This window comes from Hippoglossus stenolepis, chromosome 11 (genome assembly GCF_022539355.2).
Source record: "Hippoglossus stenolepis isolate QCI-W04-F060 chromosome 11, HSTE1.2, whole genome shotgun sequence".
In the NCBI taxonomy this organism is placed as follows: Eukaryota; Metazoa; Chordata; class Actinopteri; order Pleuronectiformes; family Pleuronectidae; genus Hippoglossus; species Hippoglossus stenolepis.
In genome coordinates this window covers 11198321-11225033 of record NC_061493.1, presented here as the reverse complement: position 1 = coordinate 11225033, position 26713 = coordinate 11198321, and the positions used below count along the sequence as shown (strand labels likewise).

At 41.7% G+C, this 26713-nt stretch overlaps 3 protein-coding genes across 8 annotated transcripts in view; 1 reads left to right on the top strand and 2 right to left on the bottom strand.

Moving 5' to 3' along the window:
* LOC118118342 (semaphorin-6B) overlaps positions 1 to 5408 on the bottom strand; it is a 30367-nt gene extending 24959 nt beyond the window's left edge. The window contains exon 1 of the mRNA XM_035171490.2: positions 4768 to 5408. The gene's annotated coding sequence lies outside the window, so the exon portion shown is untranslated. The remainder of the gene's footprint in view (positions 1 to 4767) is intronic.
* A 1052-nt stretch (positions 5409 to 6460) lies between these two features.
* Positions 6461 to 15978, top strand: LOC118117804 (alpha/beta hydrolase domain-containing protein 17A). Of its 3 annotated transcripts, none has more exons than XM_035170367.2 (6): positions 6461 to 6643; positions 7383 to 7462; positions 8906 to 9438; positions 9666 to 9860; positions 10444 to 10623; positions 11901 to 15978. In XM_035170367.2, exons 3-6 carry the CDS (start codon positions 8909 to 8911, stop codon positions 12124 to 12126), a joined length of 1131 nt encoding a protein of 376 aa, XP_035026258.2. In that variant the 5' UTR covers positions 6461 to 6643; positions 7383 to 7462; positions 8906 to 8908; the 3' UTR covers positions 12127 to 15978. The 3 variants fall into 3 exon arrangements, with proteins under 3 accessions (XP_035026258.2, XP_035026257.2, XP_035026256.2); XM_035170366.2 differs by having other exon boundaries at positions 7377 to 7462; positions 8909 to 9438; XM_035170365.2 differs by having other exon boundaries at positions 7377 to 7462.
* Positions 15979 to 16093: 115 nt separating this feature from the next.
* Positions 16094 to 23297, bottom strand: LOC118117805 (GRAM domain-containing protein 2B). 4 transcript variants are annotated; one of them, XR_007034702.1, is made up of 13 exons: positions 23096 to 23274; positions 22226 to 22360; positions 22054 to 22108; positions 21177 to 21249; positions 20936 to 21039; positions 20660 to 20749; positions 19504 to 19575; positions 19339 to 19401; positions 19153 to 19249; positions 18894 to 18944; positions 18680 to 18779; positions 17263 to 17443; positions 16094 to 17024 (listed from the first exon to the last, which is right to left on the bottom strand). XR_007034702.1 is itself a non-coding variant. In XM_035170370.2 (13 exons), the coding sequence occupies exons 2-13, from the start codon at positions 22234 to 22236 to the stop codon at positions 17009 to 17011; spliced, it is 843 nt and encodes a 280-aa protein (XP_035026261.1). In that variant the 5' UTR covers positions 22237 to 22360; positions 23184 to 23297; the 3' UTR covers positions 16094 to 17008. The 4 variants fall into 4 exon arrangements, 3 of the variants coding, with proteins under 3 accessions (XP_035026261.1, XP_035026262.1, XP_035026259.1); XM_035170370.2 differs by having other exon boundaries at positions 17333 to 17443; positions 23184 to 23297; XM_035170371.2 differs by having other exon boundaries at positions 17333 to 17443; positions 23188 to 23282.
* Between the last annotated feature and the right edge of the window lie 3416 nt (positions 23298 to 26713).

Genomic DNA, 26713 nt, shown 5'->3' with positions numbered 1-26713 from the left:
GGGGAGAGAGAGATTAGCCACAACAAAGCTCCATGAGGCTACAAAACCATCTTCAGTAGCTGGGAGACAAAGGACTCAGATGTGCCTTTATCTCCCAATAAAAAACTCTTCCAAATCCCCCTGGCTAAGCTGCCATAACTAAAGCCTGCCTTTGGGTAAGGTGCCTGCTGAATTTGTTGGACAACAAAAGCGGGAGAATATTTGGAGGTGAACTCTATGAGAGATATCCAGTATATGCCTCCATTCATATTGTGCAAGGAATAAAAAAATCCAAGTGCCTCAGTGTTGGCATTTGAGAAAAGGTTACTTGCTTATTTGCTTATTTTGTCTCTCCATCCACAGATGTGTGAGGGCCTCAGTGAAAGCATGACGTAGATGGTCATTTTCCCACTTTTGCAATTTTGTTATGTAAATGAGATCACAGAAGGTAAGAGATTGTATTACCTCTGTCTTTCTAAGTTGAAACCGCTGTGGTGTCACTCACAGCTGAAATGCCGGGGCAGTTAAATGGTAGGACCAGCCGAATGCAAAGAGATGAGTTCATTTGAGAGACCAACTAGCTCATTCAGTTCCTCCCTCGGCTACATTCATACTACTCCAGAGTTTTAGAGCCAATAAAACGGAGAAGATTGGAAAAATACTGGCCCAGTTTTAGTTTGAAAACTTCGGGGCTGCATTTTAGTCTGGACGGGAAGAAATTGACATATTTGGAAGCAATGAAATCACAATCACAATCGCAATCACAATCGCTTCCTGATTGGGCTTTTGGTCAGTAAACTTCACTGATTCGTCATTTCGGAAGAAAACAACCAGAATTCCTGTGTAGAACCCAGGAGGGATAGTCAATACATACAAGCGTTGCTGACCCTGTTGTCTTTGCCAACAGTTGCTGTGCATTTAAATTCTGCACATTATCGAGCAATCTGCCACCAGCAACCAAATGTTTCCATTGCACAGTGACACAACGTATGTTATATACCCTTTCAAGAGTGTTAGTGTGGATGGGGATTAAGACTGAGATCAATCAAGTTTGAAAACGCCATTTTCCACACTAATACGTAGTACTGAGGATGTAGCCCAAGAACCTCACACACTACGACACACACATACAAAAAACAGTGCATACGTGCATCATAAACATTCACACACTTCACATATGTCCTGTGTTCACTTATCTACTTGATCTCTGGATGCAGAATTATTGGAGGTGTTACAGTTGACAGAACGATACGCTGCAAAGTGAACACACGTGTCAGCATGTTTCAGCATGTGCAGAGACCACACAATTTTCACAGGGATGAAAGAAAAAAAAGAGCCTGCACCTCAGGGGAGAAATCAGTGAAGCCAGAGAGTCATAAAACCAAAGATCTATGGCTACTGTGAAGAATAACGGGGATATTTTCACGTTAAAACAAACTACATGGCATTAATACATGCTATTTGTGGCTGAGACAGCAACCAAATCAACATGGTGCAACCACCTATGCCTTCTAGACATCTATTATATAGTTTATGGCCCCATGGACAATTTACAGCAGGGTCTGCAATAGGTGAGGCTCCTCAGTTTGTGTGGTACTGATCACGCTGGTTCTTTCTTTGTCAAACATCTGGAAGGGTTTGTCCGAAAAGGCCCAGTCAAGCTCCCGAAAGCTTCTCACATCAACCCAAGGAATGGCTTGCATGAGGGCGTTTATTTTAAATACCTGTCTTGGGATAAGAGCTTCTTTCTGACGAGTAAAGAAAGTATGGCTGCGTGACTCCTGACCCTCTGGCCCCCTTTAATCCTGCAGAATGACTCCCCAAGGTCCACGCTCGTGAGGACCCCACTAGAGTAGGTCATCCAGCAGATGCCTGCCCTGCTAGGTTCTTCTGATCTTTTTGCCCTCGGGTCTCTGGACTCTCACACCCCCTTTTAGGTGTTGATTTTGATTTAAAGACTCAGACTTCACCTACAGATAAACGCTGCACTCTGTGTGAAACTGGAACCTTGAAGATGCTGTAAATGGCTTCTTTTGTGGAAAAGTAGCATTCCTTTGAATCTTTTGACTCTATAGTCATAACTTTAGGTTTATTTTATGATGAGATTACGAAAGAATCCTGTCTAGTTCCTCAACTTCCTGGGCATACAGGGGTGGTCTTTGGAAGTTAATTAAAGTTAATCTAAACACTATAAGAGTGTATGGGGTGTAGCCTACTGTATAAGCAGAGCGGTTAAGTTTCTTAGACTCAGCAAAATCATGGACATCTACAGTGAGTATAGGCTAAAAAAATATCTTCCATTGTCTTCTGCTTATCTGGGCTCGAATCGCAGAGGTATAGTTGGCCAAGTGGGTTATCCCAGACATCCCTCTCCCTGGCTATACTTTCCAGTGCTTCCTAGTGGATCCTGAGGCATTCCCAGCCCATCAAGTTCTGGGTCTACCCTAGGGTCTCCTCCTCATTGGGCGTATCCGGTAAGTCTCCAATGGGAGGCGCCCAGGAGGCATCCGGACTAGATGCCCGAACCACCTCAACTGTCCCCTTTTGACGTAAAGGAGCAACGGTTCTAAATTACTAGCCTCTAAAATCTGTAAAACAATATCCTGGGTTTTGAAATCAGATCAGATTGATTGAAGAGAAACAAGTCATCCCCATTATCTGATGCAAATTAGAAAATAGAAAACGTCAGGTTTAGTGTCAGCTCGGAACCGGAACCGCTTGAGTCATAATGCCGGTCACTGTGTAACAGAGGTAAAGTGAGGCAATTTGTCACCGATTGCTCGACTATTCTCTTGGCGAAAGGAACGAGTTAGCTGTTGGGTAACATCTCTCTCCTTCCAACATCTTCTGTCTGTTTCATCCCACTCTGGTAAACACACACAAAGACACGCACGCAACATCTATAACTGTCGTTCTTACACATTGCTAGAAACGTGCTCCTTAGCAACCCCAACACACTGATCTGCTGTTGATTTACTCTCTTTGTGGGTCGGCTGTATTATGCTGCAATCTGGTCCAATTTTTTTTCTTTTCGTGCTTGAGATGCTCTGCTTGTGGCTTAGCATGTGTGATTGAATACAGTCCTATAAGATCAATAGAGCTCATTAAGTGTCCCTGTGGGCAGTTGTCTCACCCTGAGGCCCTCTCTCAGATTGCTTTTACCTGCAGCCTGCTCTGCCTTATTGCTTCAACTGCTTCCAACTTTGTTAGCAGCATAATTCATTTTATAATTGAATTACTCAAGCCTGGGCTTTGCATGCTGTTTTTTTCCCTCTGAATGTAGATTGAAGTACCCATTTGGTTCCCTTCAGAATGAGCTGTGGGTGTTTTGGTGTTGAAAGGGTTTTTGGTGTAGCTGTATGTTTGGGGTGGGCGGGCGTTAGACTGCCTTCCAAGAGGGAGGCTGAGGGAAACAGTGGCTGCACCTGTTGTTCCCTGCGGTTGCTGCATGGCGGGGTTAGCACCTGCTCGCACGGCTGCTGTGTGGCTGTCTGTGTGGGCAGCAGGGATAACAGGGAGACCATTCACACCCGCTCAGACTGCTGTCTGCAGCCCCTCTCCCTCCACACTCACTCACTCTGCGCTTTCTGCTCCATCATTTCTTTTTCTGTCGTTTACATCCTCTGCTTATCCTCCTTTAGCATATATCACATTACCCTCTGCCATCCTTTTATCCTTCACATGCCTTTGTGTTTGTCTGTGTTTCTGACTCTCCCTCGCTTCCCTTTATTTTTTATTTTTCTTATTTGTTTGGATGTGTCCCCATCAACCATTTCTTCTCGCCTCTCGACTCACACAGAAACCCAAACATAAACAGCAGCAGCTGGGAGCTGTTATAGTCCTTGTTTGGAACTCGATAGCTTTTAGTGTGAAGGATGAAGTTGTAAACAATAAATTACCCATAACTACTAAATCACCTGAGTAAGAGCTGGGATGGCAGTAAGTGAACATTTCACTTGAACCATGGTGCTCTATGGTGTCGGCCAATTTAGGAGGCAAGTTTCTGTAAAGATTTGGACAAAAGGTAGGCCCATATATTTTAGAACATTCATTTGAGTAATCTGTAGTTTTCTAAATTCAGTCAATACGCATTTCTTGTTCTTTTGGACCTTTGTTTACCTCTGTGCATATATCATGCCATCCCTGTCACTATGTGAGTGAGTGATGACATAATCAATTGTATTTATGACTTCCACATCCTCACATCTGACCTTTACTCTCGTTAACAGGACATGTTGAGCAAACATTTCATGACATGCTATCAATTCACACGGGAACAATAAAATACAGGATTTGAGAGCGATCAGACTCATTTACACCACACTTATGATCCAGGTCGTGATCTAAATCCGGATTCACTCTCAGGCTTTGTGCTCCTCCTTGCAATGCAGTGTGATAATGTGCAAGTAATTTTTCCTCTTTTTATGCTGAGGCATCCCTCCAAAGCTGCCTCAGAACAAACACAGTGAGACCCCACGCAACACGTGAAAAGCAGAACCACAATATGCAGTGATGTGCAACAAAGATGTGCACGTGATGCGGGAATAAAACATGAAACTTGCAGCAGACACAAAGAGCAGTTCGTGTGCGCAAAAGGTCCAGACGATGCCCAGAACAGAGCTACACTGCTGGCTGACCCGGAGGAGGAATGCAGCATCGCGTTTGCTGGTGGTGGGAGTAATAAAAATAAAAAAAATTGCGCACATGCTGTATACCTGTTCATCCCCTCCACCACCCACCCTGCTACACATAGATCCGTCTCTCAATCTCACCGTTTGGCACACTCACCGCACCAGATGGCCAGGTATGGGGAGGCTGGGGCAGGTGCCAGTCGCCAACTCGCCCTCTCCGGTCGCCTGTCTTCGTCTCTGTGGAGAAAAGCGGGGCGATGGATACCTCGGGTGTCCGTATCCGGAGCCTCTCTGAAGCAGCAGCTCCTCAGCCGCACCTCACCTGTCTCCTCCCGGTCCCTGCTGCGCGTCGCCGGAGCATCACTGGTTTACCGTGCGCGTCCAAAAACGCCCTGTCAACTACCAAACGTTTTTTTTTATTTATTTAGTGTGTGTGCGTGGGCTGAGAGGGAAAAGTCCGTGGGTAAGATGTATAGAGAGGAAGCTATCGGGTGATGCTGTGATCCAGATTGCGTTTTCTCCTCCCCGGCAGCCTTGTTTATAGGAGCCTGCACACACACAAAAAAAATCCCCAGATCCTGCAGCTCAGTTGCGGACTGAATGAAGTCTTCTGCCAGAGGAGCCGCTCATCTGTCTGCACTTGGTCAGGCTACGGCTGTGAAATCAGGAGTCAGCAAAATGTAATCCCCCTTTTTTGAATTTACAGTGGCGAGGTGAAATGTCCAAGGCAGAGCAGGCATAGTGACAGCAGGGGCCCATAACTCACAGGCAGCCCCTGAAACACAGTCCTGCAGTGGATCAGTGATGAATGGAGCTCCCCACCTCCCCCCCTCTCTCTCTCTCTCTCTCTCTCTCTCTCTCTCTCTCTCTCTCTCTCTCTCTCTCTCTCTCTCTCACACACACACACCCACCCACATACACACATTTAAACCATAAAACATTACTGAAATACGTGTTTAATGATGTTCAGGAAAGTAATGGAGAGTCAAACTTAAAGCATCATTGGAGATATTCACTTCTTACATTACAGTTGTCTACAGTTGAGTTGGCAAAACATTTAAATTTCTAACAAAATACATTTTAAGATAAAAAAAAAACGATCAGATCTTGATACCAAATTCTAAGAATAGTAGTTTTTTTGTTAATGCTATTACATTATCAATATAGTTTATAATGTTTAATAATACACCATCAAAGGTCAATTCTGTTGAGTACATTCACTCTTGATAAAAGTACATTTTCACTGGTAGTACCTCTGCACATTACTATTTCCAATACAGGACCTTAACATTTACTTGAGATTTTAAACACTGCGGTATTAACATTGTTTTATAGTTTTAATCTAAAGGATTTTGTTCAACTACTGATTCTGTCTTTTAAACATTTACACTGGGGTGAACATTAACCACAAACACCTTGTTTATATTATGTATAGTTTATTTGACTTTTATTTCAACATGTTGGATTGAATATTCGCATGTTGTTGTTTACATTCCTTCTTCACACACACATACACATATATGTATACATATGTGTATATATAAATTTGAACTTCTACCATGACAAATGCTTTAAATGTGTATAAATATCAGTGTAATTTTGTGTACGTTTAACGGTGGTGAATTGTCACCATTTTCACCACTATCAGAGCAATAAATGACGTAACCTGAAATGTTGTGCAGACTTAAAATTGTTTTGTTTTAAAATTTAAAACAGAACACTTTATAGATTTACCTCGTGTTTTTCTTTGTCAAATATCAACAGATATATTCAAATGTGAGGAAAATAAAATCTTCTCTGGCACATTTTTGAAAAAGAAGACGTGCTTACGTCACTTCCGGCTGGGGTCTGACTGTAGTAGAAAAAAAAAAAATCTGGTTGCCATGAATTCGGGTTAGCTAGCCACCGACAGCTGTCAGCTCACACGTGTAAAAACATCCATGTCAAGGCACAAGAAGGATCTTCCGAGTGTTGCGCTGCTTCTGTTGACATACAGAGCAACACCAGCCCGCCGGCCCACCTACCGTGAATCGGTAAGTAGCTAGCTTTGAGGCTAACGTGCTAGCGAGCTAGCCGCCGCCGCTAGCTGGTCGCCTCGCTAACCATTAAGAAGATGATATCTTGACTCTTCGCTGTCATTCACCTGCACGATGGCTAAAGCATTTCAACCGCACCGACATGTCGATTAGTCACATCGCCAGTTGTCCGTGTGTGTGTGTGACCGGGCTGATATCCCCATTACATGTCCAACATCTCTGGCTAACAGTCGAGGTTAATATCGATGTTAACCATGTAGCCACATTAGCCCATCAGTCGCTTTCTGTGTTGAGGGGGTGTTGTAATTAGTCACCAGTGCCCATGATCACATCAGGCCATCTGAATCACTTTAAATCCGCCGTGACATTGTATTAGGTTCAGTACACGGATACTGTGTATAACTACTACCAAGACAAACGCTATTTGCCTATAGGATGTACATGGATGACAATAACAACCCTTTGACGGTGTCCGTGTTGTGTATAATCTTTGAAACAATCTGCATAGCCTGGAATGTAGTTTTGCTTTGTCCCAGATGCTGTATGTTAAACATCAAGAACCATAGCATGTTCTTCTTAATATTTATCATCTGCCACTTCATATCAACACTCAAAAGCTCTTAGAAGAACAACATTAAAAGACCAGACCAGCCAAGTGGTCATACCTACTTGATTGTTACATTGTCGTGTTGTTGTCATTTTGATTCACAATCTTTTCTCTCTTATCCAGATCCAGCTGGCTCAGTGACTCCACCTGAAGACCTTGGCACCATTGTGTGCCAGCTCATTTCAAGAGCCGGGGATTTCTGAATCCAGGTACGTTCGTTTTCCACGAGGAAACTGGTTTAAGGGGTTAGGGCGTGCTAAGTAAAACTGTTTTTGTCTGACATTCTCCTCTGATAAATTACTGCAAAAATGTACTTCAGATTTGATTGATCTGTTAGTCAACTGATGAGTTATACCCGCAGATCCTCATGCATTTCATCTCTTTTGGCTGGTTTGGCCATAGTCTAGTGCTACATCCAGAATATCTGTAAGTGAGTGAAATAGATCCATTATATTATATAGTAGATGATTGGTTGGCTGAATGCTGCATGACTGCCTGAATATGTCCCCATAGGTTGTTGATCTTTCTAAATAATTTGGCCCGAACAGTTTCTATTATCTGACCCCTCTCGTGACTTTCTGGAAAAAGCTTAGCCACTTAGCATAGAAGACAATAATGCCCCGCAGCGAGAGGCACCGATTTCTCTGCATACTTACTCAGACGTGGGTTGTGCACTGTACTACAGACAAAAAAAAGATGCTTTCAGACATTCAACTGCAACCCTGAACTTATATATTACTTACCCTGAAGTATTGTATGTGTGAAAGCAAATGTCCGAACTAGATGAACCAGACATTTAACAGACTGCACACTGCCAGTTCCCAACTACAAAGTCTGTGTAATATATACGACTGAGCTGATGTGTAAACAAGGTGCAAACCTATAAAGGGCGAAAAATTGCCAACACTATGCAAAATGTATCTCTTTTTAGAATATAGGACAAGATGGTGAATGGCCCTTGTACGTTTGAAGGTCTTCTGCAAAATTATGTCATTTAATATACAATATAATGACTGTCAAGATTCGATTCCACAACAATTCTCATCTATGTCCTTATTGACCAAACACAGTCCAGCAAACACTTGGTTTTAATCTTGGCTATATCCACAGTTATGTTCTAGTTTTTAAGTGCATCACTTTTGCTATATAATCACACCGGGCATCAACACTACTCTGAACTAAGGAAACGCTGCTGGCTCAGTTTTTAGTTTGAAAACTATACAACCAACTGCAAATACACAAGCTGCTTCCTGTTAACCCAGATACGAGCATGGTCAGTTTATGCAGATGGTCATGTGATATGGTTTTTCAGATGTGTTTGTATGCATGAAGATTACTGATATTTAGATAAAAGGCTTGTCTGGACAGAGACAAAAACATTAGCGTAGATGTAACCCTAGTTTTGTTAAATGTAATTATAGATGGATGTTTAAAGATTTGCCTCATTCTGTAAATATGTGGCATTTTTTGTGTGATATGTGCCACTGCACATTTTGGATTAAAAGCCTAATTTTATATTTACTTATAATGTAGTAATTCCTTGGACTGGAGTTGGAAAACACAGTGGGAAACCTGCTGTTAAATAATGTTGATTCCTGTTCTTACTCAGTTATTCTGCCGCCTAATTACTGCGTCTCTCATTTTTTTACCAGAAGATGAACGGTTTGTCCATACGAGAGCTATGCTGCCTGTTCTGCTGCCCCCCTTGCCCCAGTCGCATTGCAGCCAAACTGGCTTTCCTCCCTCCAGAGCCCACCTATGCCCTTCTCCCTGACCCAGATCCAGTTTCTGGGACTGGAACTGGGTCTGGGTCCAGCTCAGGGGCTGCTCCGTCATCTCTTGGAGCCCCAGGACTACGTTCACGGCTGGGCACTGGTAGTGGAGGTGACAGAGGTGGTGGTGGTGGAGGAGGAGGAGCAGCACCAGCAGCAGCACCAGCAGCAGCACCAGCAGCAGCAGGAGGAGCAGCAGCAGCAGCAGCAGCAGCAGCAGGAGGTGGTAGCGCCGTCGGCGGCAGTGGAGGTGGAGGTAGTGGGGTCGAAGGCAAGTGGAAGTTGCATCTCACTGAGAGAGCAGAGTTCCAGTATACGCAAAGAGAGCTGGATGTGACAGATGTATTCCTGACCAGGTCCAGTCGAGGGAACAGGGTTGGATGCATGTACATTCGCTGTGCCCCCAACGCCAGGTGAGAGACGCTCCCCTGAACACACTGAGACTAAATGTGCTTCCACACAAATCACAGTGACTGTGATTTGCTTGTGTCTTAAACAGGCCTACAGACATGTTATTATCAATTATACTGTTAAATCCCATGATGCCCATCAGCTGAGGATTTTCCAGTTCACCAGTGTTGTTGCTTAACCTCCGCCTGCTTCCCTCCTCTGTCTTTCCCCTTCCTTCTTTGTCTCTCAGGTTTACAGTGCTGTTTTCCCATGGCAACGCAGTAGACCTGGGCCAGATGAGCAGCTTCTATATTGGCTTAGGCACGCGCATCAACTGCAACATCTTCTCCTATGATTACTCAGGCTACGGTGTTAGCACTGGCAAGCCGTCTGAGAAGAACCTCTATGCTGACATTGATGCCGCCTGGCATGCCCTCCGCTCCCGGTAAGCTGGCAGAAACTCTGTTTTCACTTTCCATCCAACAAGAACGCTAGAATGTATATTTTATGGTAAAGGAGAATCTTTAAGTGCCCAGTTTGTTTTAAGGATTGTGCTGATTTGTAAAAAATGCAAAATTAGTAATAAAATCACAGTTGAATAATTAATTTTTCCGTCTTGTCTGCCTGTATTGTATCATGGACAAAGAGCTGATAGTGTTGCGTTATATATTTGAGATTAAGATGAAAATTGTTTAAAAATTAAATGTAAGCCACGTCAGCTTTGCTTTAAAATCTGCTTTTACTTAATCAGACTGCAAAAGATTTAGTCCACCTTTTCTAATCTTACCACCAAAAGAATGTGTTGACTGTTAAAGATAATCTCTCTATAAAGTCTATTAAAACGTAATTTATAACCTTGTGTGTGCACTGACTGAATTAGCTTATGATGTTCTCTTTTTAATCTTTGTATTTAATTATTATTATGAAACTCAGGTTTTTGTTCCCAGTTGTTGGACTGACAGGCTTACTACTGATAAATATGAATCTGTGTGTGTAAATGTTTGTGTGTCTGTTTGTGTGTGCCTCAGGTATGGCATCAGCCCTGAGAATATAATCCTGTACGGACAGAGCATCGGTACAGTGCCCACGGTGGACTTGGCATCACGCTTCGAGTGTGCTGCCGTGGTCCTCCACTCTCCTCTCACGTCTGGTATGAGGGTGGCTTTCCCCGACACTAAGAAAACCTACTGCTTTGATGCTTTCCCCAAGTAAGTTCCTTTGTGCTGTCAATGTTATTAAGAAAAAAAAAAAGTAACATTGGATTAGTTTATGTGTATAATACTCACAAGCTATTTACAGGAAACTCAAATGGTGACAATTCACTGTGGTATAATCAGCTTCTCTGCGGGTGCCCAATTTGATCCAATGTCACAATATTATATTCATAAATGCAGAGCAGCTGCTAGAATTCTAAATAGTGTTGAAGTGTTTCAGTGCAACGCATCCGGCTCTCTTTCCACTTTCTCTCTTTGTTTACAAGAATTATTTTGGATCCCTGTTAGTTGTTACCATGGCAACAGCTACCCTTCCCTGGGTTTTGCTGCAAATGTGATGAAATGCCTTGATTTGTCAGGTGTTCCATTCACTGGATTAAATCAAAACATAACTTCCCATCTTAGTGTAAACAGATTCTCTGTGAAATATCAGAAACCTTTAATTAGACTTGGGGGGGTGGGGGTACTCTACTCATTAAGATCTCCTTATTAATCAAAATAACTTGTAAATGACAAGTTAAATTGGCAGCAAGTTAAACCATTTTAACATAATCATAAGGCCACATATATTGAAATATGCCAATTCTGATGTGTTACACACAAAACTGACCGACAAGTTAGTTTACAGTTTTTTTTTTACTGTTTTGAGTTGTTGTATGCAAATGACTCTTTAGCAAAAACCAAATTATGTTGTTTTTACACATATATCTGATGTCGCGGTGTTTGTGTGTGTGTCGGTGCAAGGGAGAGAGCAGTTGAGAGAGAGGAGTCAGGAGGTGCTGAAGGAGTTTTGTGCTGCTGAGCTGTGAAGAAAGATTTTACAAATTTAAGATTCGTAACAATGATTGTGTTGATCAGTGATGATATTGTGGGGGTGGCCACAAAAAAAATCATTGTATGGTCACTGAGAAGAGTAAAAAAAATAGGTAGAATTCATTTTGTCAGAGACATCAGCTGAGTAGGCGGTCCTTCATACGTGGCCCAGGACGCATTTACATTCAGACAGCGACCACCTCCGAATGTGGTTTGAGTGATCGTATCTCAAGATGCATTGAGGACGTATTAGGGAGCGTTCAGATCTGTGCTTAGCGCTTGTGATTGGATAACTCAGTGATTCTAAATAGACAGATGTTAGGGCTAATGTCACTTTAATGTATCTCCCTGAACTCCACACTGTCATCATGTGTTATTGTTGTAGGAAAATTTAATCTCATGCCTGAGTTCTATAAAATTCTGCATTATGACCTCCATCGTTTGAATTTTTCCACCAGCATTGAGAAAGTGTCAAAGATCCCGTCTCCAGTGCTCATCATCCACGGTACAGAGGACGAGGTCATCGACTTCTCTCATGGCCTCGCCCTGTTCGAGCGCTGTCCCAAGGCGGTGGAGCCCCTCTGGGTGGAGGGAGCCGGTCACAACGACATTGAGCTTTACAGTCAGTACCTGGAGAGGCTACGGCGCTTCATCAACCAGGACCTCGCTGCACAGCATGCCTGAGAAATGAACATCAGCCTCTCTGTGTGAATGAGACTTCGTGTGTGTGTGTGTGTGAGAGAGTGTCAGAAAGAGGACGTCATCGTGTAGATCTAAAAAGGATGTGTGATTTTTTGCCACATCTGTGTGTCTTTGAAGCAGCACACCTTAAGGTTATATTTCAACAAAACCTATCTTCTGTTTCCTGTTTTAAAGGTGAGGGCGTTTTTATTTAATTTAATTTTTTTAATCTATCATTAGCTGTATCTATCTGAACAGTGGAGTGTCGAGAACATGCTAAAAACAAGAACTGAGATTAAACAGCTTTTTAACATGGGGGGGGGGGGGACAATGGATTGCAGCTTTAAAATGTGTTTACCCGTGAATTCAGAAGGAAGAACAATGTGCTTTGTCCAAAAAGGCTCACAGATGTCATGTTTAAGTGTGACATGTTAGTGAATGTATGAATCATGGGACGCGTGTGTTGAGTGTTTATTCATATCTCCATGGACCTGTGACACCTGAAAAATGCGAGTGTGACGGCGTTAGCGCGGGGCCGTGCTGAAAGAAGTGGACATCCTGAAAACTTGGACAGCTCCAGGTGGAGGAGACTTATCAATATTAAGTGTTCTATTTCTTTTTTTTTTTTGCAAATGTAAGAATGAAGAATACCTCCACAGCTCGACCAGTTCTCGCTCCAGTGGACACACACGGGTCGAGCAGGTGCCCCCGCCCCTTCCTCCTCTGTTGATGGACATTCATGTGACTGCCAGGGCATTTCCCAAGTTGCTATCCAGCTAACACTAACCTCGTCTTTTTGTGTGGTTTGAGGGTCCATCTTCCTTCCCTTTGGTGTCGGTTGTGGCAGATACACAGGGATTAGTCTGGAATACTGTCGTAGCTCGTTCGGCTGTTGGGTGTCTCATACTTTTCTCTCCCTCGTTTCTGACTCTTTGAGAAGATTGCAGAACGGCCAGCCTCCATTTCATTTCCTGGCTGTTCTGTAGCTATAGTCACTGTCCACAGAACTGCAGCGGCAACTTAAAGTGAAATATTTTTGATTTCCCTGTGTTGCTTTTTTCCCCATTTCCACCTTATTGTGAATAAGAAATGATGGTGTGGTTGAAATGGAAACTGATCGGTGAGGATATCTACGGCTATGTGGATGTTTCTCAGCCGTTAGTGAAACATTTATAGAAGTGAAGGCTAACTCAGTAATTTTCATGTCACATTTAATCAGTTTGCTCTAAACAGAAAGCAGAAGTCTTTCAGTGTTTACTGATGTGTGATGTTTGAAGTCTGGGCAGACTCTGCTGACTTACTAACAGCAGGCGTAAGTCAGATTTAAAGGTGAATGTTGACATTTAGGGAAGTTCACTTATGGGCTGTTTTGTTAAGAGTTAGATGAGAAGATTTCTACGACCGTGCACATAACCTGCCATAAAACCACAGAGGTGCTGGTGTTTGTTACCTGTGGACACTACCAGGCTTTGGTTTCCCCTTGTTGGTCGTCTTAATGCTAAGCTAACCTAACTATTGGCAAGCTGTAATTTCAGATTTACTGTTAGAGATGTTCTGATACCAGTTTTTCCTCCCTGATATCGATTCTGATACCTGGACTTTGCATATCGGCCGATACTAAGTGCAGATCAGATACAATCTCATTTTAAAAGAAATGACTCGTATATCATATTTTAACAGCTGTATTCATAACTTTGTATAGAGGGGATGATTGCTGTCATTGCTGAAATGCCTATAGCTGCAGTTGTCGTTGGCAACATTGGGGCCACCCTTTGCATACGGTACATACCGCCATTTTACTTGCTTTTGGTGGGAAATAACTTCTTCGCCGCTCTAAAAACTGCACTTGTCAGTGACCGCACAGAGCAGCTGCTGTTTTGGAGCGGTAAAGAAGAAGTGATTTCCAGGAATCATTGATCGAATACATAGATTTGTGTACTCGCAGATACCTGACCCGGCAGTATGGGAGGCATTTCCGATTCTGGTACCGGAACATCTCTTTTTACTTTACTAAGTTTTATCTATCTTCTCATCTAACCCTCTACAGTACATGAGCATATTTCCTAAATGTTGAACTATTCCTTTTTGTTTGAAGTGTGGTTGTCAGGGACGTCTGTGAGAACAGACTTGTTTGGCGCTTGATGTTCCGGCTGGATTTGGAGGCTTTTAAGGTATAACGAGACAAGGTCGCTGCTCACTTCAGAATAATAATACTTCATCCATATCATACTGATTAACTCGTAGTCTTACAGCAGACTTTGTTTTCCCGAGTCTCGTTCCAGTAGCATTCATCACCAGAGTTCAACAGCCTCCTGTTCACATTCGCCCCCTGAGCACATTTTCTTCTAACGTGTTTGTCTTGATGTAATTAATCCCAACGTGTTTGTCGTAGTGTAGGGCCATGGACTGTCATGTCTCAGAACCATGCTTGTTGATGTTATGACTAACAATGTGATTCAGATCGGGTGCCAGGATGGGACATCATGCCTACTACAGCTCTGTTTTAACCTCTGTGGCCCTAAATGTAGGAGCTCTCTTATGGATGGCAGCAGGCTTCAAGTCTGACACAAGCCATATTTGAGCCTCTCACTGTTGGTGTGGTGCAGGTTCCACCACACACACACACACCTTTGCACATTGACACACAAATACACACACACATCTACAGACACATTCAAACACTACACGCATAAACACACGTACTGTAATATACAGTATATTTACACATTTATATATATCAGATCAAGCATGGCAAAAGCAGGTCTTAAGTTCAGCACTATTGTAAAAAGCATCTAAAGTGTAATAAGGGTATAAAATGTAAGTTTGTGTGTCTTCATTATTATTGACTGTCTTCTACAGGCCGGCGTTAAGGATACTAGCATCCCGTTTGATTAAGTCCAAACAGGCCTCGTGTGTTGGCCTGAAAAAGAACAAGAATTGGTTTTATAGTCGCAGGGCAGCACCGCGTTCTAGATCTACACGAGGTAGCTGTACAGGAGACCCATCATTTTCAGTGACAGTAGCTGTGTCTTGTCAAAGGGAACATGTACTGAACTCGCACTAATCTGATAACTCCATTTTGGGAGTACAAGTGGGTCTTAGTGAGTGGTGGGTAAGGTTACCAAAACGCCACTCGCCTGCTGTCATCATTTCGAACAGGGAACCTCACCATTCTCATCCTGTGCTTTGTGTCTCTGAAATGTAAATAATGGAAATCTGTTACCATCTTGAACCAGGGATCTGAGCTGTCAGAAGAATTAGAGAGACTTATCGCTTTTCTCTGAAAAAATAGAAGTAGGTCTCAGTTGTTTTTAGTTTTGATTCTGGACAGGTCGTATTATCAGGGAAACCACTGGATCCACTTTTCATTCATGGGGCTTGGTTCAAAGAAACGGGGTGGAAAAACCGACCATGTTACTGATGCACCACTATGGTTGACGTACATTGTATCCTCTGGCCCTGAATGTTAATTGATGGGGGGTTGGGGTGTGAAGCAGTGAAAAACTGTATGCATGTTTATTGTGTTTTGCCGAGCAAATGAAAGGGTGGGACGTTATCTCTGTTGTGTATTCTGTGTGAGGGTAAAGCTGAACTCATAGCATATGAACATTGAAGCGCTTTAAAAAACAAAAACACGGGACGTTTATTTGAATTTTTTTAAATTGCTGATACTAACTGATGTATTGTTATGAGTTTTGTGCTAGAGTTTGAGCGGGGCGGGTGGGTGATAGGGGGGGTAGACCATAATAGTGGGCTGTTTATATGGTTACTGTACTTACCTATTCTATTCTTTGTATTATGATTTGTAATTTTATGTTGCTTTTTTGAACTAAGAATATGATGTAATGAAATTAATTCATGGGACTGAATCTTGACCTTTTTATGGACAACAAAATAATAAAAAAAATCACTTATGTACAAAAATATGAAGTGTTGATTTTAAAAACAAATATAAGACTGGACAAGATCATATTGTCAGGAAGGTTTTATGGACAATGAAAAGTTTGTATGACATGACTGCACTGACACTGGGTTTTTGATAATACATTCAATCACAGTCTTTGATGTAATGCAGGCACTACGACTGGCTAATACAGTCGTAAAACGTAGTTTTATAAATCTGGAAAAAGTTGTGAAAAATATTCAGATATTATTACAGATGACATAAAATCAATGCTTTTATCAAATATACAGAATAAGACCTAAATAGCAAGTATTTATTTACAGGAATGATATGCCATAAGGTCTGTAGTAAAACTTTTACAACGTATATAATATTATTTCTTGAGCTTGAAACTCTTTGAAGTGCAAATGAAATCGTCATTGTAGCTCATGTACCAATCAAGTTTGAATGGAAGTGACTGCCCTCTGCTGGCTGATTGCGGTCATTAACAGTCATTCCAAACACCAGCCTGCAGTTGTTAAATTACACAGTGAGAAAATTCAAAAAATATAAAATGAAGTTAAAATCAACCGAACAACAAAAGTGCTTTGTTTATCTTCTTCTCCTTGATGAGCGTGTGTACACGTGAGAACACGACGGTCAAACTGCAGCCTCTGCAAGCTGAGCTCAGCTGTTCACCGGCCAGGAGTCAAACATGACGAGTTGTTATGGTTCAGAGCAGGCGAGGCCTGCTTCTGTTTTAGATCTGAATCAGTGCACGTCTAACAAATCTCTCTCTGCATAACATGGTGTAAGTACAGGAGTTTAAATATCTACAGTAAGGGAAGCAATATGTGCAATAGCAGTAAGTTTATGGACAAGATGTAGTGTGTATCAGTGTTCAGATGCTTTGGGGAGTGTGTCTAGACAGGGCTCAGGGTGGGATCTGAACCCAGTGGCACATTGCACGATTTCCTGGAAGAATCAATCCTCTGCCACAGGCTACGTCTCCTGGTACCTGCAAAATAAGAAGAGGCGGAGGAAATGCTCAGATCCAGAACACCACAAAATAGAAATAAAAATCTCTAATTTAATTGTGTGTGGTTGGGATGAATCTACAGGAAAATATAACATACTGTACAGTTCTAAGAGCCGGTACGTCTTTAGTGGGTGTGACCGCAGGAATGTAGTAATCGGTTATCTTTTGTCTACGTTGCTGCGACTAATGGTTTTAAAACCGGTTTAAGTCATCTCACTTTTCTTCCGCCTGACCGATCCCCAGCAGACTTCCTTCTCTCTGTTCTTCATGTTGGTGTGGCTACTCACTCTCTGTGGTGCAGAAACAGCTCAGTCTGGGCTCCCAAAGAGTTCAGCTGCTCCTCCAGCGCTAAGATCTTCAGCGACAAGTAGCCAGACGCCAACAGCAGCATCACAATTCTACAAACACACACATACAAAATAAAAAATGATAATGTCCTGAATGAGGTTTTTGGGCAGCATGAATCGAACACGCAGTCTGAGACGGGTACATACTGTTCATTCCCATCAATAAGATACCAGCAGATTCTATCTGTATGCCGAAACATCTTGTGATCACTGACTCTGACCACATCTCAGAGATTATTTGTTTCCTTGAGAGCTTCCAGACAATCCAGAAAGTCAACATACCATAATGCGCAGCTCTGTGTTTCATACTCCTTTAAAAAGAAACATTGATTTAATGCAGTGTGCTATGATCTTGGGGTTTACTCTTGTGAGCCTCCCACTCTGTCCTAATAGAATTTATTTTGTAATAGATCCCGAGACCTGGCCACAGATGCTGAGGTGATGGTCGTCTGAACTTCCGACCTCAAGTGCTTGTTGTTTTTGGTTTTCTTTTTAAAGATCAGTGTTTACATTCCTGCGGGGCCTTCTTTCAGCGGCTAAGAGCTTTAACACCGCAGTGTGGTAGATGTAATCAGATTCTTTAGGTCAAAAGTATAAAAATACCCCGACAACTTGCAGAAAAGTATCCCATTAAACTGCTAAATTACTATACTGTACTATTACTATATTACTACATAATTACTAATCATGACTAATTCATTAAAGCTGTACGTAAAGTCTTAAATGACTCAGTAAATTTGATTTATAATAATAACTATTTGTATAGTTGATTCTACTGGTCTAACCTCTTCTGACAGATTGTTTTCCGAAGTGTAGGGGGATTTGACAGGTTTAGTTAGTTAAATGTACTGGAGCAAAAATAAAAAATATAAAGCAAAGCACAAATATAAACAATCAATCTCCGTCTGGTAAGAAGCTTCTTTTCCTTTTCAAATCTCTTGAAGACATTTCTTGTAGATAATTTTTATTTCTTTACTTTTCATTTAGTTCTGATTATAGCACTTTTAATCATTTTATAATGTTTTGTTTTTACTCTCTTCCTCATTGTTATTTTTGTACTCGTGCTCTTACGCTGTGTGATCCTGGAATCGCTTTTAATTAGTTCCTATTTTTAAGTTGCAAAGCACAGTATGAGGTGCTGTATAAAAAAACTCCATTATTACTTTTATTGTAGGGTAATACAAGGTGAAAATAGTGGCACCTCTTAATTACAGAACTTGCATCAATATGCTTTAGTTACATAAAACCACAGGGGATGGAGTTCCAGCTGTGAGACATAATACTCACAACATAAAGTACATGTAGAAGAAAACGCTGAGATTCCTCATTTCTCTGAGGAAGACCAATGACGCCGCCTTCTCAACGACGCTCCAGATCCACGATACAGCTGCTCCACAGAAAAAAATCATCAACGCGTTATTCTATAATGACTCTTAACTCCATGACTCGTGGGTTTAAGTAGACTAGATATTACACAATTTGGGTGAGGGTCTACACACACCTCTTTTGTTTTTATCCATTGAGTGAGGAGTGGAACTGCATCTTGTTGCACCTGAAAAACAAATGTGGTTGTGTGACATTCAGTGTCTTGACATATTTCAGCTTAGCAGTAAAGTTCTCAATATCTTTATTTCAAATAGAAAAGTGCAATGAACTGAGGTCGTTACTTAAGACAGAGAAACATAAGGAAAAGAAAATGTGAAGCAGCAGAGATTACTCAGCTCCACACTTTGTTTCAGTCTCTTCCATCTTTCTCTCACCTTCACTGGCTATCTCAGGAAAGTTTTCATAATCGATGCAGTTTTGTCGACCCAGATCTCGATCCACGCTCTCGTCCAGACTGGAATAACTGGAGACCTGCAGACGAGGCGTTATGCAATCATGTTTGTTCCACTTTAACAAGACCCATGCACATCTTGAAAGGTGGACGGGCAACAAAAACCTACCACATCGTGATCGGCTGGATTTTCTGCAAAGGAGAGGCGAGGGCTGCTGTTTGGACTCTCTCCCTGCTTCAGACAAACACAGAATCACGATTGGGGAAACATAACCTTTGTTTGAGGAAAGCCTGCGTTTCCCTGCATGCAGATTTAGGGGAGCAGCTACGTTACCTGTGCATATGAGCAGAGGCTTTCCAGGAGTTCGTAGCACATCTCACGGTTCCTCAAAGACAGAAATGAGTACTGGGAGAGAAAAGGAGAGGAAATACTTGGAATGAAAGACCTGGAATGAAAACTAGATCAACGTATGCGCAGTGTTTGAAGTGTTGACAAGTTGCCATTTTTACTGCAGGAAGTTGAAGAAAATGGTCCCATCTATTCAATCCAGTTCCCATTTTTATTGTATTGACTGGTAGGTTACAATACAACTAAAAGACGGATTTGAATCTAGTTGAATGAACTGTTATTGTTATTATTAATTAGCATATACACATCATTAATAAAGAAACGACTATTCATATAACAAGGACAGACACACATCCATGTGAGTATTTAGAGTTTAAATATGAACAAAATAAAGCAAAGCACATACAAAACACTACAGAACACAAATAATAATAATAATGTAAATGTAAAAAGCGAAAAAGCGCCCACATGTCTGATTCTTCCAAACCTTTTTCAAAATTGTTGTGTGGGTGAGGAGTTCAAGAACAGAGAAGGACGTCTGATTCAAGGAGGCTTTACGATTATTATTCCCCAGAGATACACGCTGTGCTACAGAAGCAGAAAAAAACCCCAAGAGGTTTCTCAATGTCACTGAGCCCCTCCACAGCCTGATGATGTGGCCATTCTACTTTAATAGCAGCAAATTCCCTTTTTATTGGATCGCCAACCAAAATATTAACTGCACAGTAATAGTGCTCATCGACAGAGCCTTTTCCATCCATCTCCCACTGGAGCCCTGTCCCCAGACAGACAGAGAGCCTACACTGAACTGTGCACCTTCCAAACATAGCTTCAAACACACCTCTTCAGGACTGCTGTTACTGTGTGACTATGGTGTGTATTTTATATTTCAATGTGTGATTGTAATGTGTATTTTAACTTTTTGTAGACATTTTCTCTATTTTGCTTTCTCTTTTTTAACCAATTTAAAGTTTAAATTAATTGTATTATTATTATTATTATCAAATTTTTATTTTACATGAGTGCAGTGAAAACAGTATTTAGCTCAAAATCCTTTGTGTGTTAATGTCTGTACCCCATATTGTTTGGCCTGTACACAGTGCTCTGCATTGAAAGGGGAAGAAAAAGAGTGTAGTCTGACCTTCTCTCCATCAGCGGTTTGGATCGACAGCATGGACAAAGCTGAGTTCTGTTTCTTCACCTCCCTGACACTGGACGTAGGAAGCACCACCTACAATGTGTTGAGGAGAAACAAATACACAACCAAGATAGAGCTTGTTATTTTGACCTGCGTCAACTTTATAAGGCCAGAGATGTGGTGCTGAATCCGATAAGAACCACTGCTGCTTATGATGGAGTGAATTTACTTCATCAGTGTGGGTTGGACGTTACTCTAAAGCCTTTTATTGTACTTTACCTTGGTGTCTTTGAGCAGCACGGATGAGTAAAAACACACGTGGCTCTTGGAAACAAAGAGTTTTCCGTGATACAGCACCTCCTTCTGCAAGGCACAGGTGAACACTGCAACACACACACACAGGAACAACATACAAGGATTGTCACGGTCACTGCAGACTATTCGACAACCCCAGTGGGGGGGGGTTGTCGAATCAATATAAAGAAATGAGTAACAGACTCTGGACCTCAGCTCAACTTACCGTGTGTCAGGTTCTCCCCCTCGGGAATATCTGGGAACAGCTTGTGGAAGCTTTTATTGTGTTTCTGTGAGCTCTGTGGGGAAAAACAGTGGAGTATTAATGAATGAAAAAAAACACAACGAGAGCAGTGGCAGTCAAGCAAAAGCACAGCAGCGAGATGAGCAGGTAATGACATAGTAAATGATCAGTGGAGCCGCAGGTCAACTGTTCCTGTTATTATCGTTATTATAAAAACAATAACCTGGCTCTTTGCTTATGTGTTAATCCTGTAGAGCCACTTCTGAATTATTCCTTGTCATTAGTGAGTGCTCCTCTCAAAGTTACAGGAAACAGTTACTGTCCCTTTTTGTTGTTTGTGTGCTGGACGTTGTGTGCAGAGCTTTTTTATAAACAGTCTATGGTGCAGAGGGAAGTTAGACAACTTTGTGTTCATCCTACCTGATTTATCTGCAGTGAGGATTTTATAGTCAATGTTTTCTATGAAATGAAACTGAAACTTGCTTTATGTTTGTTGACGTGTCATTTGGAACAAACTTTAGAACCAAGTAAAAAAATGTCAAGATTAAAGCTCTGCAAGTCAGGTTGATGAAAAGAAATGCAGCAACATAATAAACACTGTACTTGAATGTCCAAATAGCACTAAATTCAAACCTACACTTCCCTGGGCCACTAAGAATACACATATCCAGCACAAAGCCCTTAAGATGAATGCTTTGCAAGATATTTATTCCACATACAAACAGACTGACAGACCGATATAACAGACTTTTAAGGAATTAGTCGGTAGATATTGATTATAGTCACTTTAATTCTCTGTGTGGCGAAGAAATTGTGATGAAATATGCAGAAAGGAGCATGATGAGAAAAAAACACTTACATGATTCATAATTTCATGTGATCCCTCCTGGCTCTCCTCTGCTATGGTCTTATCCCTGATTACACATGGAGGTCAGATGCACAAATGAGATAAGGAAGTTATCTTTAGGTGTAAGTTAAACATTTTTAATCCATCTCCTTCTCCCCGAGCTGTGTGCAGTGTTGTAGTTTACCTGACGGACATGCTGGAGTGGAGGCTGTGATTAAACTCCTGGATCTCCAGTCGGGCCTCGTCCAGACTCTGGCTGTGTCTCGATTTCTTCCCGCTGCTTCTCTTCACACCAAAGAGTCCACCTCCATTCTGAGAGCTGTCCTCAGAGATCAGGAGATAAATGTCGACACTGATGATGAATTTCTTAGTTTTTTTAAGCACACAATTGAGGCTACCACAGAAAGGCATAAAGTATAGACATCATACAAAAAATAATTAAATGGAGTTCTCCCTGGTGGGAACCTCAGGTCACAAAGAGAGTGGTTAAGAAAAAAACTCATTATCTTCACTGTCATTCTTTGCATCAGGTGAACGCTGAATGAATGCAGGTGATTCACAGACACACGGAATTTCTCACACAGAGCATCCACAGAAAAATCGTTCTCACGTGCAGCATCAACCACGCGTCGACCCTGATGTTGGCTGAAGAGTACACAAGTTAAATAACTGACTACACATTGGTTTGTAAATCCAATACTTCTATCATTTAGAAGAGTTTCTTTATATGAAAGGAACATTTACAGTAGCTCCAAAGACCTTGAATAAAAATCTCTCTCAACACCAGAGGCTGTGTCGGCCTTCTCCCTTCACAAGGGCTAAACTGGCAGCTCATTAGCCTTGTGGTTAGTCTGCTGTCTCTGGGCAACAGCAGGAATCTCCAGAGAATGCGTTCACTTTAGAAAACCGGCAGCCACAAACACTGCAGACGTAACAAGAATATACCAAACACCTGGTGTTTAGAGTGAGGTTTTGGATTAATGGTCGGCTTTGAAAGATGAGAACAGATGTCTAGTTTTTGTAAAGGATGTGACACTAAAATATGCATACTCACACAGAGCTGTCCAGTGAGAATCTCCTGCTTTTGAGACTCATGATGAAAAAGCAACAATTCCAACTCATTTACATGCGCACACACTCACTCACATATCCTGATCCCCCTCTCAGTTCAGTTTTCTCAGGTTTTCAAGTGTGTGTGGGATTTTCGGGCATCATTTCCTGGAAGTGGCTCTGAAATAGCAAGTGGCAGGTGAGAAAACGAAGGCGGTTGCAGCCCACTCATAGGATTGGCTGCTTGTTGTCGTGTCAGCCAATCAGCTGTGAGAGGTGGGAGTTTTGCACCTTTACAGTCAAACTCAACCAGTCAGGTACAGGAAGTGTGAAAACCGCACCGCTACACACGCACACACCCGTTTGTACACACTCATCTGTATTTTGCACTCCCTAGCCCCTTACCCTTACCTTAACCATCCAAACTAAATGCCTAACCCTAATCCTAAACCTAGTTCTAACCCTAACCCTAAAGTCAAGTCTGAAAAAGTGAGGACCAGTCAAAATGTCCTCACTTTCAAAAAGTGTCCTCACTAGTGTCAATGCTTAAAATGGTCCTCACAAAGGTATAAGTACAGGAACACACAAACACACACGCACACACTTCTGCTTGTCATGGCAACAGTAGCAATGGGTGGTACTACCTGCTATGGCCCTTTTCTCTCTCTCTCTCTCTCACACACACACACACACACACACACACACACACACACACACACACACACACACACACACACACACACACACACACACACACACACACACACACACACACACACACACAAACAGTTTATTAGGCTTTTGTCTTAGAATAAGGTTTCCGTTCATGTCAGGGTTAAGCCTCTAGTTGTGGTGGTTAAGGGGCCAGGGAATGCATTAAGTGAGGGTCCTCACTAACTCGCAAAGCAAGTCTTAACACTTAAACAGCCCTTTGAAAACATGAGGACAGGCCAAAATCTCTTCACTTTCCCAAAATGTCCTCACTCCCTAAGGTCTGTGCTCAAAATGGTTGTCACACAGATTTGTGCACATTTCCTTGTTAGGACACTGCATTGACTTCAATTCATTGTGGACAGCCTAACCAGAACCTCACCCCCATTCACAACTTACCTCTGACCTCAGAAATGACATTTAGCCTCATTAGGTCCAGTCAGTGTTTTAGTTTGAAAGGGTCCTAAAGAGGTGACAAAAACGAGTACACACACACAGACACACAACGTGAATCAGGTATTCAGAAGCAGTGACCATGTGCTTGTGGTGTGAGAGTCACTCTCCTTACATGCAACCTGCTCAGCCTGCACTGATAGACATCAACGTATGGCTGGTGGCCAACGGCACAGACGCACAACTCAACACAAAAGCTCAGTAAAAAACTGGTTTACACAAGTGCCTCGTCATTGTTACAAACTGTGAGAAAGAAAAGTGCAATAAACATTAAGTGCATTCAAAATTCACTTGTTACATTTCTTAGAGAAATAAAAAAATGTGAGATGTTGGTTTATGTATATTATATCACATAGGCTGTAAATAAAACGTTCAGGTTTTTAAAACCTGTTGGCTGTTTTCATTTTTTAATATATATGACTCTTTTGCATTTACAGTAGCGTCATGCATTTAAGTTTGCTAACTTTGTCTTTATATTATATCTTGATATTTTTTTTAGCGATTGTGTAATGTAATGTAGTGATGTAACACAACAAAAATTGTACTGTCTATAAAAATAAAGACAATGTAATTCATATAAGACAACAGTTAATGAATCTATTGGAAAATCAAATCTCCTTATTTTGATGTTGCAGCAGTTATGAAACAGACTTATTTCTCACAATCCCTGTGAATATGCACATGTGAATAGCAGCTCAGCCCAAAGTCATTAATGATAAAGATGTTTTTACTCATTTTGAGAAGTACGTCAGGTTTGATGTGTCCAGATGTGCACTCTGTCAAACCACAGGTGATTGTTAGATCACACACCGTCGTTCCAGATGTTGGCTGTCTCCGCTCTCTCTCCTCCCCCTCTCACGTGCGCTCGAGTGCTGACGCTGACCTTTGACCTCATCTTATGATTTAAAATTAAAGGATTCAGCGACCTGGGGCTGGTACATTTTAATGTTGCTGGTTTCCACAGTAACAGTAGTTTAAATGCTAATTCTGTGGCGGATGTAACGACAGCATTTACATTTTCATCTTCATGAAAAACTGAAATGTGTTGTTCCACTCTTGTATAATGTAAGAAAGTGAAAATACTCAGAAATGTTTCTCAAAAACATCTTTATAACAAGGTTTTATAATATTTGGCTTTTTCGCGTTTCTCTGATAGTTTAGAATTCACAGTCTCTTCATGTGTGTTTCTGTTTGTACATAAAAACAGAGCAGCAGAGATTGAGATGAAGTATTTATTTGTCCTAATGAAACTCATTCTCAACTTCACAAAACTACAAGCTTGAAAGGAAGCATTGGTAATGAATGTAATTCATAACCTTGCATGTAGAATTGTTCCAGAGAAAAAATACAACTGTAAAACAATCAAACTTCTCCTGCAGAGCTACTGCCGCTTCACTAATGATTCTTCTATTTTTTTAGTACATCTAGTACAAAAAGTATGTGTGTGTGTGTGTGTTTGTGTGCTATGAATAGTCACCACAAGCTAACTGCATAAAAACAAAAGCTTCCTCATGCAAGTGAGTGCATGAAAAGCTGTATAACGACCGTTGAGGGTGTAAGGTTACCAGGCTTGTCTCAACATATCTCAAGATGGAAATATTACAGGTTACAGCACTCAGAATCAACTTGTGATGGACAGAACAATACAGTGCTCATGTTGCCTTTTTCCTTTGCCCTCTTATCACTTAAAAACATCCTATAGATAACCCGTGCATGGCTTTTTGGGGGATTTTGAGGAAGTAGTAGGTGAAGGGTTTAGCCAGACACAGTCATTGTCAGTGAAGCGCACACTGTGCTCTCGCTTCAAGTGCACGTCTTCATATCAACAGGCAGATCACAGTCGGAAACAATGAGGATGATGTTGATGTATCTGAACACGAGCGGATATGTGGCATGTGGCACTGAAAGGGGTTGGGCGTGTCGGCTGAGATGTCTCCGGTTTTAATTTCATAATTATTTGATTACTGCTGATTGCATCTCATGAGAACACATTCCTCCTAACCATCAGCTTACCTTTGTCAAGAATGTCACTGGGTTACTGCTATCAAAATGTAAGAAAATGTTTCATCAGTATTTCCCTTCCTGCTTCTTGCACAGTTTGTTTGAGTTTGGCAGTGTTCAAAGAATTTGACCAAAAAAAGGTTGAAGGTCATACATACAAGTCATAGCATCCTTATCAGAAAGTGTCACAAAGTCAACCTCCCTCTGTGTGGGGACGTTGTTGTTGTCATTCATGTTCTTTGTTTTGCAGATCCATACGCAGGTTCATGTGTTGGTGCACATCAGTCCCTCCCATCTTTGTAAAGAAAGATGGCCCCAGCTCCATTTAGCAGTGATGTAAACACAGGTGTACACATCATTTTCACCCCAGTGACGTCTTTAACAACAACAGCAACTGTAAACACACCTGCCCTCCACAGTGCTGCTAAACCAGAAACACCACAGATACACTTTATTT